The following is a 19633-nucleotide window of genomic DNA, read 5'->3' on the forward strand; positions in this document are numbered from 1 at the left end:
GTCTTCTGCCATGGTCTCTGAATCTACAGTGCAGAGTCCTGTTGTATTTGTAGCAGTTGAGGCTGGACATCTCACTTGGTATTTTGTTGTTTTGTTGCATTTTAACTAACCATAGAGTTCTATAACAGCCTCTGCTCAAATAGAAGCATCTTTGATGAGAGATTAGAATTAGACTTACCTATGGCTAAAAAGATAATTGTTTAGAATGCAATTAGAAATAAAATGTACTGCCTTCTTGAGTGTTTAGAGTAGAGTAGAAATTTACATCAAAATAAAAGGGAACAAAATCTACAAACATGGCAGCCTTCAAAATTAGCCTAAACCCTTCTTCATGTCCAAGTTTACACCTGCATTGCGGCAAGTTATTGCTCTAATTCTATTTCTTCACGTTTTCAAAGCATACGTGGAAAACATCCTTTCTGATAGTCAATAATGGCTTAAAGAAGAATTTAATTTCCAATAATTTTACAGTGTTTCCTAAGAGATATATATTATAACTAATTCCAACAGTCACTCTCTTGTCCTTTAATTAGAAGTTAATATGGTATTGCTTATTTAAATTTCAATTATAACCTTTTCGTATAAAATAAGAAGTGTCACCCTCAGAGTAGATAAACGATGTTATCATTTACTACCTGTATTTCTGCACTTTATAATATTGTTATTTTCAATACCAAGTTATTAGAATTTATGTGAAATATTTTTTAAATTAAGTGAATATTAATATATAAATGTATGTTATTTAGTCATAGTAATGTATTAGTAAATCTATATACAGAAATTTCTTACCTGGTATAGAGTATCAATTTCTCTGCTTGTTATATGCCTCAAAGGCCAGGTAAGTCAATGATGCTTCTGACAGTCTAAAATAGCTTTTGTTTCTTGAGTTTTAAGTAATATGTTTCAAACACATCTTTTTTAAAGGTGTTAGGGCTGGAGAGATAACTCTGTGGTTAAGAACTTTGGCTGCATCTGCAGACCAGAGTTCAGTTCCCAGCACCCACCACATCCGCAGCTTATAGCTGCCTGCAACTCCAACTGCAGGGAGACCTAACACCCTCCTCTGCCCTCTGCAGGCACCCACACTCACATAAACGCATGCAAGCACACATATACATACAAATAAAAGATAAAATAAAGTGCTATTCCTGACTTTGTGAGACCTTTTACCTTATGTATGGTGGTGGAAACTCAGTGTTGATAAATCATGAGAAAGTTTGAGGTGTACAGTCTTAACTGTCAGTCATGTATGTCTTACTCCTGTAGGTGGCTTTTACAGTCCTTTTTGACCTGGAAGCACTTCTGAAGATATGGTGCTTGGGGTTTACTGGCTATATCAGCTCGTCTCTCCACAAGTTTGAATTACTGCTTGTTGTGGGAACCACGCTCCATGTGTACCCGGATCTTTATCACTCTCAGTTCACGTACTTCCAGGTAATACTACTGCAATTACGACTAGTGCCTCTGTGTGTGTGTGTGTGTGTGTGTGTGTGTGTGTGTGTGTGTCTACATATTTAGTCATATTACTTTGAGGGGGGCTCAATGACTTAACACTAGAGAGAATAAAACAAAGATGTATCCATACTATTAGAGACAACCAAATTCCTCTACTGCAAAGTTTATAATTGTCCTGTTAAACATTTTTAATTTGATATTAATTTTTAATAAAAGGAGACCAACTGCCTCATAGTATACAGGAAGCTTTTACCCATTAAATCTTGCTTCCTATGGTACAATTCTATCTAATCCTTAAATCATTCCTCTATTAGAAAATGTTCTGTAAGTAAATGTGCATGTATGTTTATGCTGGTTAATTATGAAGAATCTTACATAAAAAACCAAACTGTAAGTATTGTTTTTAAATTCCTGAGAATTCACAGTAATATATATAAATCTTCAACAAAAACTTCTCCCATTTAATGGTAATAGATATAGATATACATACTTAGATACATATGAACATCACACATCATTAATAGATATCAAGTTCTAAATAAAATGAGATATTGGCACAAACCTTAAGGGGAGGAGATATGAGTTTATTTCAAGTGTATATCTTTCTTGTAAGTTTACTATGGATGCTTTAAGGGTTGTAAAATTTACCCTCACAGATTTAAATTCATCTTGCATTATTACTCAAAAATTTTTCTTTGTTTTGTGATAGTTAAATAATGGTAGTTGTAAGTATTCTTTTATAAAATTTTTTTATCTTTTTAAAATGTGATATTTTGGATAGCATTGCTTTATAATTACCTAATAAATGTTAATATTAGTTAAATTTTTGTAATCATTTGGTACTAGAATATGTTCATTGTACTGTTAAATTATTAATAAAATAATTATTAAAATTTTCACATATTAGTAGTCTAACCAAAAACATTTCACATACAATCAAATTTCTGACATGTATAATTTATCATGGAAATAGCAAAATATACATTGATGTTCCTCTAAGAGGCATTTTTAAATATTTGAGGAATAAAATGGCAACAGAATTTTAAATATTAACTTAGAGAAATAGAATTTTAATTCCTTAGATCACTGTTTCTCAACTGTCCTAATGCTACAAACCTTTAATACAGTTTCTCATGTTGTGGTGACCACCAACCATAAAATTATTTTTGTTGCTATTTCATAACTGTAATTTTGCTACTGTTATGAATCTTGGTTTTTGTTGTTGTTGTTGTTGTTGTTGTTGTTGTTGTTGCTTTTTGAGACAGGGTTTCTCTGTGTAGCCTTGGCTGTCCTGGACTCATTTTGTAGACCAGGCTGGCCTCAAACTCACAGCGATCTGCCTGCCTCTACCTCCCGGGCGCTGGAATTAAATGCGTGTGCCACCACGCCCGGCCTCTGTTATGAGTCTTAATGAAAATATTTTTGGAGATAAAGGTCTTTATCCACAGGTTGAGAACCACTGCCTTATATAGAAATAAATACATTCCAACTTCATGATTTTATTTATTGGAAATAACAAATCCATAGTATTTAGAACAATTCTAACTCTAGCTTTCATAATATAACTTATAATGACATAGAACTATATTAAAAAGACATGAAACAATAGTCCACCAAAATTATAAAACAAGTACTCCACAAACCCAAGCTATAACTGGCCTTTTATGAACTGAGCCTTTTAAGATCATGGGGTGCTTTGATGGCTCCGGCTCTTCCTCATAATATCTTTAGACATAAACAGCACATGACTATAGGGTGATTTAAAATGTGATTTTAATTTTCCATTAATTGGGAGTTTTGTTGAAGATTTGCATATATTACTGTGAATTCTCAGGAATTTAAAAACAGTGGTTACAATGTGTTGCGGTACTATTTCTGATAGCTGAGTCATTGAGCGTTCCTCAAACTAATATTACTAAATTACTAATGTTATTAAAATTTGGTACATGCATGCTAAATATAATACTTGACCTTGGTTGTCAACTTGATTAGACTAAGGTCCAGGTAGGATATTCGTAAGGCACATCCCTGGATGTGTCTGGGTGTCTGTGACAATGCTACCAAAGAGGACTAGCTGAAAAGACTCAGCCATGTAGGTGGTAACATCACATGGTGGAAGGACAGTACGGATTAAATCATCATGATGGAGTGAATCCTCTCGAACTCTGGCTGAAATAAATCTTTTCTCTCTTTAACTCATTTTTTTCCAGAGAAAAGTTTTGTCACCACAAGAGAATATTGAGTAGTACACTGAACGTGCCTGTTGTCCGTTGCTTTTGGACACTGTTGTCTGCATTTGGACATCAGCTTGAACATTTTGTGTCTTACGTTAGTGGGCATAATTATAGATAATATGCCTGAGAGTCAAAACAATGAAGTGTCTTGATTACAAATCTATCTGTCAAGTTAAGAAGACTATCAGCCAGGCACATGATCCCAGAATTCCAGAGGTGGGAGGGTGTCCACAAGATCAGTGGCAGGCTGCGAAAGTGTCGGGAATTACAGGAGAAAAAGCTGACAGCTAGACCACGAAGTGAAGTATTGATTCAGGCAACTTAATTTCTCACGCCAGTTTTATCAAACGTTGGGCTAAGAGTTAAAGTATGCATCTTCATGACATATTCAGTCACATGTGCTCTTAGTTTAGTTGGCATACTGCAAGCTGTGCATCCATTCTAAGAGTAGGAGCAGTAAGGTTCACCATCAGTATTCCCTGATGAGTCAGCCTCGGGAGGCAGGAAAGGCTTCATATGTGGCAAAAGTCTCACAGGGACTGCACCCTTTTTTTTACTTTTATGCTGACTTCCTTCTTCAGTAGGCTGTTCCATGTGGTTGGAAAAAGATGGCTTCCCAGAACTTCAGACCTTATACGGTTCTTGCAATGATGCCTATTGGAGATAAACAAACAGGAAACAGCAACCAAATCTCTAATTGAGGCATCCAACAAATTTCTTGAGGATAACTGGATATTCTAGCCAGGCCTGTGTCATGGAACTTGGGGGGGAGGGGGGTTCTGCCTATGCTTCATGGTCCAAGCATACAGCAGAGACAATTTCACAAGGGAAAGTCAAGAAGTATGACAAGTCAGGAACAGTGGAGAGGCAAAAGCAGGTTACTTTACAGCCGTAAAACATTAAGATCTCACTTTTAAAGTGTATCCCTGTATTTACTGTATTCCAAATAAGATATCCATCTTTTCCTGACCACCTTGTCCCCTGCTGATGCTGAGCCATCCAGAACTGCCCTTCTATGCATAATGTTTCATTTAAGCTAATAGCACAATTAATGAATTTAGTATTTCTAAATTTGGAATGCCTTTTATGATTGATGGCCTGTCACATATTAGTTAACAACATTTTTATTTACTTATTTGAGGCACTTGAAAAACAGTAACACTTTACATCTAGTGAAAAATGGCATCTTTCTTTGATGCTTATTTAAGAATTTTATTACATATCAACTTATACTTTTTTAAAGAATGTTTTTTTTAATTTTGTGTGCATGGATCTTTTGCCTGTCTGTATGTATGTATACTACATGCATGCCTGGTGCCTGTGGAGGCCAGAAAAGGGTGTCAGATACTTTAGGACAGGAGTTGTAGGTGGCTGTGAGCCACCTGATGTCTATGCTGGGAACTCAAAACAGTTCTTTATAGGGACAGCCAACATTCTTAACTATGGAGCCATATTTCAACTCAATTTATGCCTCTTAATCATATTATATTCTCTTAAGAGAGTCATTGATTTATGTTCTTTTGTAATAGTACTATAAAATAACCTTTCCATATGTTTGGCACATAATTAATATTTTCAATTTAAAAACTAGCTTATTAATTAATTTGTCTCTGGGTTGGATTTGTGACTATCTTCCAAATAAATACATATTATAATGAATAACATCTATGGAATAGAGATGAAAAGTTAAGCAAATACAGGAAAGCAGAAGGGTTTTCTCAAACTGAAGCTTGTTTCTCTCTGGCAGTTGGTGAACACCAAGGAAAAATTGGTTCTGTGAGATCCTCAAAAGATCCGGCCTGTTAGGTTAGATCTGACTGTTCATAGTCTTTACAAAGACGACATAGTCTTTCAGTTTGGGTTCATAGGCACCATCGCATCTGTTTCCAATTTTAGGCCGGAGAAAGGGAAAATACTTCCATGTGGGGCGAGTTTGTCTTACCATGCCCATAGTTTTACAAGTCTCTCCTTTTCATATCTGGAAATCCTGGGCCTAGTCCATTGTGTACACTCAGCTGCAGAGTGTGGATACAAAAGCTAAAAAGTAGAGTCTGTTTCCCCAGGGCGGTTATTTGGATAAAACCCAGGAAGATATATTATTTAAAAGAAGGAGAAACTGGGTGTTGGAGTTGGAGTCTGAGCCAGTCCTTGATAGAAGTTTGATTTTTTTCCATTTATTAATGTGTAATACCTAGGACGGCTTATTTTAGGATACATTAAACAGAACTGATGCTGAATTAAACCATTAATTAGGCTCTAAGCACTGGGAAAATATCAGTATTATTTCAGCAGCATGTACAAGTTAATACCATTTTTGAATTATCATATTTGCTGTGTTCTCACTGTATGGGAGGCCACATGCTAGGGATCTCTTAGAGACCATATTACTATTTTTAGTCTCTAGATTGAAAGAAAAAAGCACAACTGTTTTACAAAGTACCATGAAAATGATACTGTAGTGCAGATTTCTTTAAAACCCTGTTTCTGGCATGTCTTTTTCTCCACGACTAGGTTCTTCGCGTGGTCCGGCTTATTAAGATTTCACCTGCACTGGAAGACTTTGTGTACAAGATATTTGGTCCTGGGAAGAAACTTGGAAGCTTGGTGGTGTTTACCGCCAGCCTCTTGATTGTTATGTCAGCCATTAGCTTACAGATGTTCTGCTTCGTTGAGGAGCTGGACAGATTCACCACATTTCCGAGGGTAAGAACTTGAAACTTGGCCAGTTTAATCCATTCTCCTTATTTTAGCAATGGTGACTAACATCCAGGGAATTTTATTTTAGTCATGGTTCAAAAGCGTTATCATATCTTAGATAACCTGACATTGTCGAATTCTACTATTTTGAACAGCCTTTTATACAGGATACAGGAACTCGAATACATTTTTAGCACCGCCAGAATACACATCAATTCTAAAATTCTGGAAACAATATTTTGGAATGCAACAAAACACCAGTAAAAGAAAATGGGAGCAATGGTCCCTTACGTCTGTGAATTACAATTTAGCAAGAGTTTTAATCAGAATGTCCATTTTTGTGAGTTACAACATATTTATTATATCCCATCTTGTATATGTTGTGACTAACCTCAAGGCAAACTTTGTTTTATATAATTCATAGACCTCAAATTTGAGTAGGAGATGATCAGACATCTGCATTCATGTTAAAATTTACAACAGGTAAGGAAAAATTACAACAAACGGCTCCCTAAGCAGAGCTTAGGGTTCTATCTCTGACTACAAGGACCCATGTAGACTGAAAAACATAGCAATGTAGTGACCAAGACAAGGGCAGTGTGGGCTCTCACCATAAGTTGAAATAATAAGACATATGTTTGTAGGAATGGTGAAGTAAACTGGATAAATATGTTCTTTTAAGCTAAGCTTTGAGAGTAGTGAGGTTTATACTTTTAATGAAGGTATTAAGATGATAGGGTTTTGGGGGGTTGTTTTTGAGGTCTTGTCTGTGTGTGGTTTGGTGTTCTGTTTTGCTTTGTATTGTTTTGTTGTTTTTCAAGACAGGGTTTCTCTGTGTAGCCTTGGCCATCCTGGACTCACTTTGTAGACCAGGCTGGCCTTGAAACTCACAGACATCTGCCTGCCTCTGCCTCCTGAGCGCTGGGATTACAGGTGTGCGCCACTGGGCCTGGCAAGATGATAGTTTTTAAATAATTTGTGTTCTAAAATTGTGATTTAGCTGTCACTGTTGGAATTTATCCTTTTTTGATAAAAATTTCATTCATACACATATCCATTTGTTGCATATCCATAGTGAATCAGAAGATGTACCAACTATATAGATAGAACTAAGTTTTACATCTTCAAAACCTCTCAGACAGGGGAAGGGTACAGCTATGCAGGCTCATGGCACTCTAGAACACTGTAGGGAGACCATGACCAGGATGGAAAAGTTCACAAAGGCTTACCTGACTGGTGAGTCCTCGGGAGAGATACTGTGGCCTAATATAGCATCGGGCTGTTGGTATAGAATGTGCAAATGGTCCATGAGAAACAAGCTTTCAGGGGAAAGAGAAAGAATAGTCAATAACACTGTTAGTCACAGGTTCTATTGCCTTGTTGTACACTATGACCAAAAGCAACTGGGGAAGGAAAGGGTTTATACATTCCAGTTCACGGTCCATTGAGGAAAGCCAAGGCAGGAGCTGAAACAAACGCCATGGAGCAATGCTTTCTTCCATGGCTTGCTTAGTCTGTTTTCTTACAGTACCCATGACCACCAGGCCAGGAGTAGTGCTGCCCAGATGTGAGCTGAGGCCCGCCCACATCAATCACTATTTAGTTGTAATCTGAATAAATTAATTTTTAAAAAAAGAATATTATCCAGAGATTTGCTGACAGGCAACTTTATGGAGTCATTTTCTCAATTATGATTCCCACTTCCCAGATATGTCTAGACTTGTGTCAGGTTGCCAAAACCCAACCATCACAATAACCAGTGGTGAGAGTAAAACAGAAGCCCGAGAAATCTATAGGAGGGTGGGATTTAAAAACATATGTCATAAGAAGGACAAAGGCTCTGGGTTCCTAGTGAGGGAGAAGGCAAAATTCAGAACATGAGCATAGAGGTTGGCTTTAGACATTGTGCTGTCCAGGCAGCGGCACACAGGGGTAGTCAGAAGAAGCCCTCGAAAGCTCAGCTCTTCTTCCTGGAGAACAGCGTGAGCCGAGAGCAGGAAGATCTACAGGGTAGCACATGGCGGATGGGCCCTTTGCATCTGAGAAGCTGTGAAACAAAAGGTCCTGTCTTTTATTAGAGAGGAGAAGGTCATCAGAAGGGAAGGGAAGGGAAATGCAATGATCTAGAACTGTCTTCAAAGGTGCTCTGGTTGGGTTCGTAGCACAAAACCTCCAGCAGAGGCGCCTGAGCCAAGGAGATCATCAGTGTCCTTGAGGATGGCTTCTCAATGAAGTGGGACTGAGTCCTTGGCTGCAGCTCCCTCTAGTGAGCCGCAATGTCCAGGTTGCATAGCAACATCAGCAAGGAGAAGGCTGCCTGAGATGCGTCCCGAAGTGTGACTCATAGGTTCTCCACAGATGGGTCAGCTCTTCCTGCTATGATTGGGACATGTAAGAAATCACATCTTCTCTTCCTGTAGCTCCTCACTGTCTCCTCATGAGTGCGTGTCCGACTTTTACTCTGCAGCACTGGAGATAATACTGTCTAATATCCGTCTGTCCCTCTGATCTGATTCAGAATGCTGTTGAAAGCCACCATATCAGCCACTGTTCTAACCACAAGGAATTCTACAGGGGAAACAAAGGCAGCGTAGACAGGGTAGTCCTTTACAGGCCACCCTATTTTAATTTCATGGTTTAACCTCCTCCTTTCATTTCATCGCACTGGTTATATCCAAAAGCTCTTGGAATGAGAATTGTTAAAATTAATTTATTTGCTTATTCACTTTACATCCCAAGTGTGGCCCCTTCCCTCCTCTCCTCCTGGCCCCACCATCCCCTGTTCCTCAGAACAAGAGAGCCTCCCTAGCTACCCACCCCAGCTCATCAAGTGCATTAGCGCTGAGTGCATCCTCTTCCCCTGTGGCCTGGGAAGGCAGTCCTGTCAAGGGAAATGATAGAAAAAGCAGGCAACAGAGTCCATGTCAGAGCCAGTTCCCCTTACTAGTGGACCCGCATGAAGCCTGGGCTGCCCACCAGCTACATCTAAGCCTTTCCCTGCCTTGTTCCTTAAGCTTACCTCTGTTTTCCAGTCAGATATCCAGTGACGCCACCATGCCTTTCTCCCTGATCACTCCAATGTCCCAAGGAAAGCAGGCCAACCTTTCTGCCCCTTCTCTATCACTGAGCCGGTGGCAATGCTGACATCCTGACCTGTGACACCAAGAGAAGGGAGGCGTGCATTCCTGTGTATGAGCATGATCATAAGTTAAATCCCTGAAGACATAATTAAATTTTACAAGAACCACTCAAAGGGAATCATGGACCAAGGGGATGGTGACACATCAGGAAAGATGGTTAAAAGCACACAGCAGTTTCTTCCTCTCTCTCTCTCTCTCTCTCTCTCTCTCTCTCTCTCTCTCTCTCTCTCTCTCTCTCTCTCTCTCTCTCTGATACTACCCATCTTATGATTTGGATCAGGGTCTCTTACAGACTGAGACCTCATTAAGTTGGCCAGGCCAATCAGCTCCAGGGAACCATTCTCTCCACCTCTCAATTTCAAATGCTGGAATTACAAGCGCATCCCACAAAACCTTTTAGTTTGGGCAAGTGGGAAGTTATTTTATTAAGTTTATGTTGTGGACTTTGTATGGGTGTGCATGTGTGTATGAGGGCATGGTTTCCCGTGTGTACACATTTCGATGCCAGTATATGTTGGGTGTCTTCCTATAATACTCTACACCTTATTTGGTGAGACACAGTCTCTCACTTAACCTGGAATTTGACGTTGTGGCTACACTGTCTGGCCAGCAAACCTCTGTGACAAGTTTCCCTTCTCCCCTCCAAGCTCTCGGGTAAGAGAAGTATTAGTTAGCGCCCCTGGTACTAATGTGAGTTCTAGGAATGCTAATGCACACAAAGTGTTTCACATCCCAAGCTCATGTCCTTAGCTTGCATGGCAAGTGCTTTACTGGCTGAGCCATAATTCCTGTTTCTTTCTTTCCCATTCTTTCTTCTTATGCAGTAGGTAGGTGCTTGGGACAGTTTGTGTTTTTCATAGTACTCGCCAAAGCATACAGTCTTTAAAAAAGTGTGTAAGAAAATCACACAAGGGAGATTGGAGTGATAGTCTAGTGTACTCTATCCATACAAATATAAGGACTAACATTTTAATTCCTAGAACTAATGCAGAAGTCTGTGGGCATCATGTGTCTGTAATGTCATTACTGAGAGAGGAGAGACAGGTGGATCCCTGGAGCTCACTGACCAGCCAGTCCATCTGTGGCAGTGAGCTCCCAGGTTCAGTGAAAGACCATCTCAAAAAGTAGAATAGAAAGTGATTGAGAAATAAACACAATGTTGACCTCTGTCCTACTTGCCCTATCAAGTTTTCAGTTATAAAATCATGTGCAAGAGAATCATTATACTGTAAAAACAATAAATATTATAATAATCTTAATTAAAATGAATGACCATGTTTCCTTTCAACCACTGACGTGACTAACCATCCTTTTATTTGTCATGAAAGAATTACTGAAATCTTTAAAGAAACATGTGCTCTTTGGTTTTTTTTTTTAACTCTATTTGCCATTTAGTTAGAGTTGGTGAGTATATTTGTAATAAATTCAAAGCTAATTATACCTCCATCAATATTAGTTCAATTAATACTGCTGATATCTTTATTTATTTTTAATTCACTCTTTTGCCTTTTACTATGTTTTTTATTTTGCTCTGAAATATATCAAAAATGCAAAATATATGAGCACTATGAAAAGAAGCTCATGATCCTATAATGCCAGCTACTTAGCAGTTGAGTCAAGGAGGCCGCAAGTTCAAGGCCTGCCTCAGTTAGAGAGTGAATTTAAGGCCAACCTAGGCAACTAAATGAGATCTTGTCTTGAAACAAAAGTTAAAAGAAAGCTGAGTGTAGAATACTTGCCTAGCATACACAGGGTATAGATACCCAGTACTGCAGGGATATATACGTATGTATGTATGTATGTATGTGTATATATATATATATATATATATGTGTGTGTGTGTGTGTGTGTGTGTGTGTGTGTGTGTGTGTGTGTGTATGTATGTATATTAGTGAGTTCTTTGTCTAGCCAGTCTATACCGTGAGAGCAAGCAGCTTTACTCAAGTATTTCAGCTCCCAGGGGTCTGTGGCTTGTTCCTTTTGTCTGACCTAACACTCAAATCAGAGGTTTACAGACCTCATAAATCCCCCTAGGGAGGGACCTCAACCAGCACTTCTTAATTTTGTGAACTTGGACTTTCTGTTATTTTCTTAGGATGATAACTAAGTTTTAAACAAGCATTTGTCACAACCTAGCTAAAATTCTTGTTTGGGTAATTTTACACATGCACACAATGTACTTAGATAATATCCATGCATCTGTACTTCTCCCATTCAACTCAGTCACCTCTACCCCCCCCTCCCCTTTCACTCCCTCTTTGGTGGAGGGTTAGGGATGGTAAACACCGAGTGCTGGGGTTTTGTGGGTTTGCTGTTGTTGTTGTTGTTGTTGTTGTTGTTGTTTTTAACTCCTGCTTTTTTTCTACTCGTGATCAGAAACAAAGATTCCGTAATGAATTTTAGAGGGGAAAGAGGCATTCCGTCAGCTATTTCTGAGAGAAGGCTGGGCTGTGATGGGCACAGCCCGCTTGAGTCCGTGCTCACAGTTCTTTACTGCTCTCCTTTCTGAGATTCAGGTCCTCATGTCTCCGCCCCCCACGTTCTAAATCACTGAAAGCCTTTTCCCCCATAAAATACTGCATGCAATCATTCAATAATGAAGCCTAAATTAATCATGTGTCTGTTATATTTCATAATCTTATCATTGTTCTTCATGTAACAAGGTGAGAGGAGTGCCAAAAGGTGCAGTAATCTTACACTAGATAGATGCATTTGTAAGTAATGTGGAGGGAGCCCTGGTGGGCATTTGAAAGTTCTGGAACTGTGTTACTCGTGTGACTGCTGTGACTCCAAATGTAACCTCACTTTAATAGTAAGAAGAGATTGCTTCCGAGAAAAGTAGGTCTGCAAAGCTTCACGAGTAAATAACGTTTCCATGCGTGTTTTGTGAAGATTTGGGGCAGGCCTGAAATAGATTTGGACAATGACATTTCTTGGAAGGATAAGTAAATCGGAGATTCGGAATGCAGGGACATGGCGGGCCACCTGAGGAGGGCTGAGTGACCAGCTGGAACCAGCCCGGGAAGCAGGATGGCGGGCCACCTGAGGAGGGCTGAGTGACCAGCTGGAGCCAGCCCGGGAAGCAGGATGGCGGGCCACCTGAGAAGGGCTGAGTGACCAGCTGGAACCAGCCTGGGAAGCAGGGTGGCGGGCCACCTGAGAAGGGCTGAGTGACCAGCTGGAGCCAGCCCGGGAAGCAGGATGGCGGGCCACCTGAGAAGGGCTGAGTGACCAGCTGGAACCAGCCCGGGAAGCAGGATGGCGGGCCACCTGAGGAGGGCTGAGTGACCAGCTGGAGCCAGCCCGGGAAGCAGGATGGCGGGCCACCTGAGGAGGGCTGAGTGACCAGCTGGAACCAGCCCGGGAAGCAGGGAACCACCAGAGATTTTCACTCTCCATTGCATATTTCTATCCCAGAAAAAAAAAAAGAACAAAACTGTTTTGAGGAAGATCAGATTGTAGGTCATATTATTTCCCAGTGGTGTATGTGTGTTTATTGTATAAAAATTCATTTTTATTCAACAAAGACAAAAATTTATGACCAGTTGAGAAATCACAGGCACCTTTGGAAGCAATGGTTTTTTGTTTTTTTTTTTATCCTTTCTGTGAGGCCATTATTGTGTCAAATGCTCCACAGGCCCATAAAGTAGGTCCCATCTGATTTGCTAGATCATATTGCTACTCACGCCTGGCTGTGACTCCACAACAAAAAGTAGCAACTAAATGCAAATTTTAAAGTAATGAAATTATATTCTCGCTCCTTCTTACACACACACACACACACACACACACACACACACACACACACACACAAAATGCTTTAAAAATAACTTTATTTCCTTTCCAATATTGACTTTAGACATTTCTGTTGGTGCTTTTTGGCTCCTATTGGATTTATTTTTGTGATGATTCATCACTAACCGCACAGCGATAAAATAATATCCTGTGGGCATACTTTTAAGAGTGGTTTTATTGCTTCCTGAGTCCTGTGGCGTTGGTCATCCCTTCCTGTTGTATTTTGTCATCGATGGTCAGTTGGGTGACCGTTGTGGGAATTATTACTTCCCTCGATAAAACATTCACACTCATTCCTTAATGATTTCCCTTTCACTTTAGTTTGGTAAATTTTATTTGCTGTTCCCCAGTGGTTATTTACTAGCACATTATAATCACATTAGTCAGAAATGTGTTCTATTCAACTCACCAAATATGGATCATTAGTATTACTAATGTCTTACTAATTGTCGGTGACTTCTTTAAGCACATATTCCATGAAACAAAGGTGAGTCTGTTATTAAATATACTGTTTATTCTTGCGTACAGAAAAATACAACCTATATTTGTGTTCTTTGATGTCTCTCATCTTTGCCTACGGTTACCCATAAAATAAAACAAAGTGATAATACATGACTGATAAGGACTAAGGGAGAAAGAAGGTAACAACAAACTGGCTAGCACTCTGTCTCCTCATAGTAGCAGGTGTTATCACTCTTAAACAACAGGGAGAGCATCTCTAGCCCCACATACTGCATCCTAAGCAATAGTCAGGTGGGCTAACACATAAAGGTCCCTTTGTAAACAAGACTGCACAGTAACCACTTGGTCTTCTATTATACACAAAATTTAAAACTTTAAGAGTTGTTCTCAATTACAATTTAAAATATTCATCCTAATTGGTCTTTTGCAGCTTTTCAAAAAGTACAGAGATAAGTAGATGATATATAGATTATTGATTGATAGATACATAGATAATGATGATGGTAGATAAATATATGTAAATAAATGATACACACATACATAGATTAATAATGATGATGATAGATAGATAAATGCATAGATGATAGATGATAAATAGATAAGTTATAGTGATGATATCATAAAAATAATAGCATTTGCCAAATCACTGCCAGAATCTGAAAGAGCATATCATTAATAGTTTCACATATAGATCCAAAGAGAGGACCTGTTAATGGCTGATATATAGATCCATCTCTCCCTCCAATGCATCTCTTGTGTAGAATAGCCAAAACCATATTGAGCCACAATCCTAAGCTACTACAGCCTGCAGATGAATGCCTCTATAGCTTTTATGTCAACAAATAGTAAAACCCCAATTTCCAGGAAACACAATGAGATAAGTTATATATGTACATGTATGTGTTGCTAAGTATCCCTGATAATATCTGTATGTGAGGCTAGGAGATCCCTAAGGAGATGGAAGCCCCCAGAATGCATCCTATATTCTCATTTAACACAAAACAAAAGGGTGGGGAAACACCATAGTAGGAGCTTAGACACACAAAGCAACAGAGCCAGCTCAGACCCAGGCCTGTGGTGTTATTGCTGGGGTTTTATTGTTTGATCATTTTTGTTTTGTTTTGTTTTGTTTTTTATTTTTTTGTTGTTGTTGGTTGGTTGGTTGTTGTTGTAATTTTGGCTTTTATATGCTATAATTCAGAATCACTAGAAAAAGGTAATTGGCAAAGTCTCCAATCCTACCTCATGCTAAAAGGAATGTACATTTTAGTATTTAGGAGAAAATGGTTTCTGTAAGAAAACTTTAGAAATTTAACAACAAAGTGTGTATATTAAGATGAAACGTCATAAAAAACACTTTGCTAACAAATTAGACAAATAGCAGAATCCTCATCTCTGGGAATTGATCAAGTCAAGTCACTTCAAATTGAATAAAATAAAAAATAAAAATCGATAAGAGAATTATAAAATGAATCATAGGGAATGCTATCTTGGAGAGAATGGAGAAGTATATTTTGTACATTACTACTAGACAAACATGTTTGTCTGATAGTTTCTGACTATTCTACAGTAAAGAAAATGTTCATTATATTTTCATCATCCAAAGCAGAATACAAAGGATTATAGCTGAACCAAATAAGGTTGAACAGATTCAAAATAATTAGTAAAGATAAAATTAAACCACAATTCAGTGGCTATAAAGGTGGCTCAGTGGTGAAGGCTGCACACTGCTCTTACAAAGAACCGAAGTTTGGCTTTTAGCACCCACAGTGGGCAGCGTACAAACATGCATACATCCACCTTCAGGAAGATTTAATATCTGGGGCATCTGGGGGCATATGTACGTATCGCAAACTTACACACAATTAAAAATAATAAAATTAATAATTAAAAGTTAGATGAAAATCAAAACAAGACCCAAAACTTCTGGAAAAGCTCACCATGAGAACATCTGTGTCCTAGGCAACTCAGACACAGACAGAGTATTCCCCGGCAAATATACACCAAGGTCAACATCACCACATATACTTAACAATGACTATGAAGTACCAAGAAGTGAAAGCAGTCTTCATGAAATCTAGAAAGACATTTCTCCAGCGGTCCTGTTCTAGATAGTAACAGCTACTGGGTATAAACACATTCTGTATGTGAGGCCTAAAAATAAGAACTTCATGCAGAAATAGAGGGTTGGGCACACACATGTACTTAAGCTACATTCATAGAATATAATCCTCAAAAAACACTGTCCAAAGTAGTGCAAATATGGTGTGGTGAGTGCACCCCTGTCATTCTCGAAGTTGAAGCATAGGAATGGAGGTTGCTGGTGACTAGTCTGGGCTGCACTGCAAGATGCTCTCATAAAAAAACAAATTAAGAAAGAGGGGCAGCAAGAGACATCACCAATGAGAGATTACAAGCAAGGAAGCATTTTCACCTACGTTAGATAAGGAATATGACTAAGGGGCTTGAGGAGATGACTCTGGGAGTGAGAGCCCTTGATGCACAGACGTAAGAACATAGCACTTACTTAAATGCAGGACATAGCCATATTCCCCTGTGACGACTCGGGTGCTGGTGGGCAGGGACAAGAAGACGAACTGAACCCTACTGGCCAGCAGCCTGGCTAAAAAGCAACAAACTCCAGGTTCATTGAGAGGTATTGCCTCAAGGGACCAGGCAGAGAATAGTAGAATACTCAGTATTCTCCTCTGGTTTTCGTACACATGGGCCTGCATGTTTATATACGGAAGCATGAGAGAGGGAGGGGGAGAGACAGACAGACAGAGACAGAGAGACGGAGACAGACAGAGAGAGAGAGAAAAACAGAGACACAGAGACAGAGACAAAGACAGAGAGACAGAGACAGACAGACAGAGACAGAGAGACAGAGACAGAGACTGAGAGAGCGCCTGTTCCAACAATGCCTGAGTCAGAAGGCTCTCAAGTTGAAACTTTCATGGGCTGCAGAGTTCAAGGACAGCCTCAGCATCTTAGTGAGACCTTGTCTGAAAGGAAAAGTAAAAAGAGAGCTGGTATGTGGCTCAATAGTGGAGTGTTTTCTTACTATAGACCAGACCTTGGATTTAGTCCCCACAGCTACAAAAATAACAGATGGTATCACAATGAATGGTTGAAAGACAAGTTAAATAAATGATTATTAAATAACCTATGTTGAAGCTGAAAGAGAGTCCCTCATAATGTGCACCAGGATGTCTTCCTAGTAAATTAGAACAAAAATATTTAGACTATGCAAATACAGAAATGGAAAAAAATAGCATTTGATTATGGATGGCCAAGGGTTGTGTAGGTCTAAAACAATATAATAAATTTGGAGAAAAATAAATTTGAATTTTAAAATAAGTCAAATAATCACTATCAACCTTTTACAAAACTATGGTAACAGGCTTTTAACTTACTACCTGTGCCAGGAAGGAGATTCCAAGGGCAGGAGACATGTTTGCTATTTTTGTTTTTAGTGAATAGTGATGCACACAGCTGTTGGGAGACCACAGATCCTGATATCACGCTTGCCCCTGACTCCTCTAGGAGACATCACTTATTAAATGTCCAAACACAAAAGCATTTTTAGCAATTGAAGTGGTAATTACATATGTAGATGCTTATTATTAGCAAAATAGCCAGATAAGGTGAATATGCTCAAGGTGTATTATACTCTTCCATGAAAATGTCATAACGAAATCCTGATCATATACAATTATGCTAATAAGATAAGAAAATAGCAAGGAATGTATACAAAGGTTGATTGTTGGGATAATCTGATGTATTTTGATGCTAATTACTGCTTGCTGTCTGACCCACCTTTTGCTTAATAAAAAGCCATCCCACCTGGGCAGGGCAGGAGATAGGTGAGGCTTAGAGAGGAAGGAATTCTGGGAAGAAAAGGGCTGCCACCAGGAGAAGGAGACCTGAAGTGAAGAGAGGAAGGCCGCCATGGGTTAGCTGGAGGAGAAGAAGCACATGGCCCGAGCTGTGGATGGAGAATCCAGCCCAGATGAAGAACATGAGCAAGTATTTGGGATTTTGGATGGGAGGTAGCTTGATAGAAGTTATTAGAAGCAGATGGCATGGGATTGAGGCAGGGATCCCATGGCTGCCACACTAGGTGGTTTAGAAGATTGATATCTGCCCTGCCCCAGGTTAACTAAGGCTATTTTAAAATGTAACAAGTGTCAAGTGTTGGTGTCTTAATTGATTGATAGCCGGGCCTACAGATAACACAGATAATTTTAAAAACGATAAGTGGACTATCATTTGGTTGAATCAAGAAAGTGCTGTAGTAGATAAAAGTACTTCTCTCTCAAGCATGAGAACCTCAGCTCAGCTCCCTAGGTCACATGAAAATAACCATAGCACTAACGAAACCCAGACAGGGCCGTGATGGCCACCCAGTCCAGCCAATCACTGAGCTCCAGGCTCGGTAAGGGGCCCTGACTCGAAAAATAAAATGGAGAAGCAATGAAGAAACTACACTTGATGTAAGCTGCTGGTTTCCACATGCATGTACATACATGTGCACATTCACTTCTGTGTAATCATGTACACACATGTGCATGCGCGCGCGCGCACACACACACACACACACACACACACACACACACAGTCACGAACATACTACACACATGAATACATACACACGCAAATGCTTTTGTACCGTCAACCACCTTAAAACATTGAACAAAATCTTGATGTCCATCTATATGGAAATGTTTACATTGCAGAGCAGTGGCTTTATACTCATCTGTGTACATTTTTACAGAATAATTGAGGTAAAATCGGAAATGGCATAATGCAGTGAGAATTTTGTTATTTTGGTTTTTCTAAAAAAAAAAAAAAACCAGAAATGTTATGGAAATCTGTTTTCATTTCAATCCCAGGTGGGAGGATGAGAGCTTCACAGCAGCTGACGAGGGTCTGTCCTGTGACTAGCAGGCGATGGTTTTGCCAGGTGCAGATAGTTTCTGCCAGTGTGTAATGTTTGGGATTCTGGGGACTTCTCAGAGGATATGTAAATGCTAGGTCCCTGTATTTAACTCAGATACAAACATATGCCTACATAAACATGGAGTATTTACATTATAAAATGTGAAAGATTTATTGCTTGAACTATGAGAAATTTAGGTCTTTTGACATCGTCATATTTTCTACAGTCTAGCTCTGAAGTGCAATAACTAGTTAGAATGAGTGGCCAGCAAGGCCCTGTGTGCATCCTCATTGCTAAAAGAGACTGACGTGTAAATAAACGTGTGTAAAATTCTACAATTACTTATTACCAGGAGAAACGTAACTGCAAGCAAATGAGGAGGTAAACTTTAAGGATAAGGATGCCTATGTACACCCAGAAATGTACTCATATACGTATTCGCAATTCTAGGTTTTTACTTAAAAAATCAAGCTGGTCAAAGATCATTTCAATTAAATATTAATTTTAAGCAAGTAGTTTTTCAAAATATTAAAATATAAGCAAAAATTGAAACAATATTACATGCTTTGATTTTTGAAGTTTTATATGTATGTCTAAGATAAATGGCCAGACAATATGTGTTTCTTTAAGTCTCTTTGTAAACATAGCAGAAATAAATAGGAAATCGTCATTTTTCATCTGACCAAAGAACATACAAGTGATGCAGGACTGAGTGACTTTATCAAACCTCACGTGCAGTACTTTGCAAAATTAAGCACACTCTTGCTGTACAGGAAGAGTGTGAACAGATCAAACAGAAGTTTCTGCTCATGTTGACAGAGCTGCCATGACAAGGAAATTCCATCTCTAAAATACAGTTTACTTTAATATGTAGCTGTCTCAGCATTCCCCTGATCAAAACCGCTTTC

The 19633-nt window shown here is 39.0% G+C and overlaps 1 protein-coding gene across 4 annotated transcripts in view; it reads left to right on the forward strand.

The window, feature by feature from the left end:
* Nucleotides 1-19633, forward strand: part of NALCN (sodium leak channel, non-selective) — a 298865-nt gene that overhangs the window by 139641 nt on the left and 139591 nt on the right. For all 4 annotated transcript variants that reach the window (XM_084767995.1, XM_084767997.1, XM_084767996.1 and 1 more), the window contains 2 exons: nt 1267-1434; nt 6201-6392. In XM_084767995.1, the coding sequence (XP_084624121.1) occupies nt 1267-1434; nt 6201-6392 (360 nt within the window). The remainder of the gene's footprint in view (nt 1-1266; nt 1435-6200; nt 6393-19633) is intronic.

The sequence above is a fragment of the Acomys minous genome, assembly GCF_964271855.1.
Source record: "Acomys minous genome assembly, chromosome: 18".
Classification (NCBI taxonomy): domain Eukaryota; kingdom Metazoa; phylum Chordata; class Mammalia; order Rodentia; family Muridae; genus Acomys; species Acomys minous.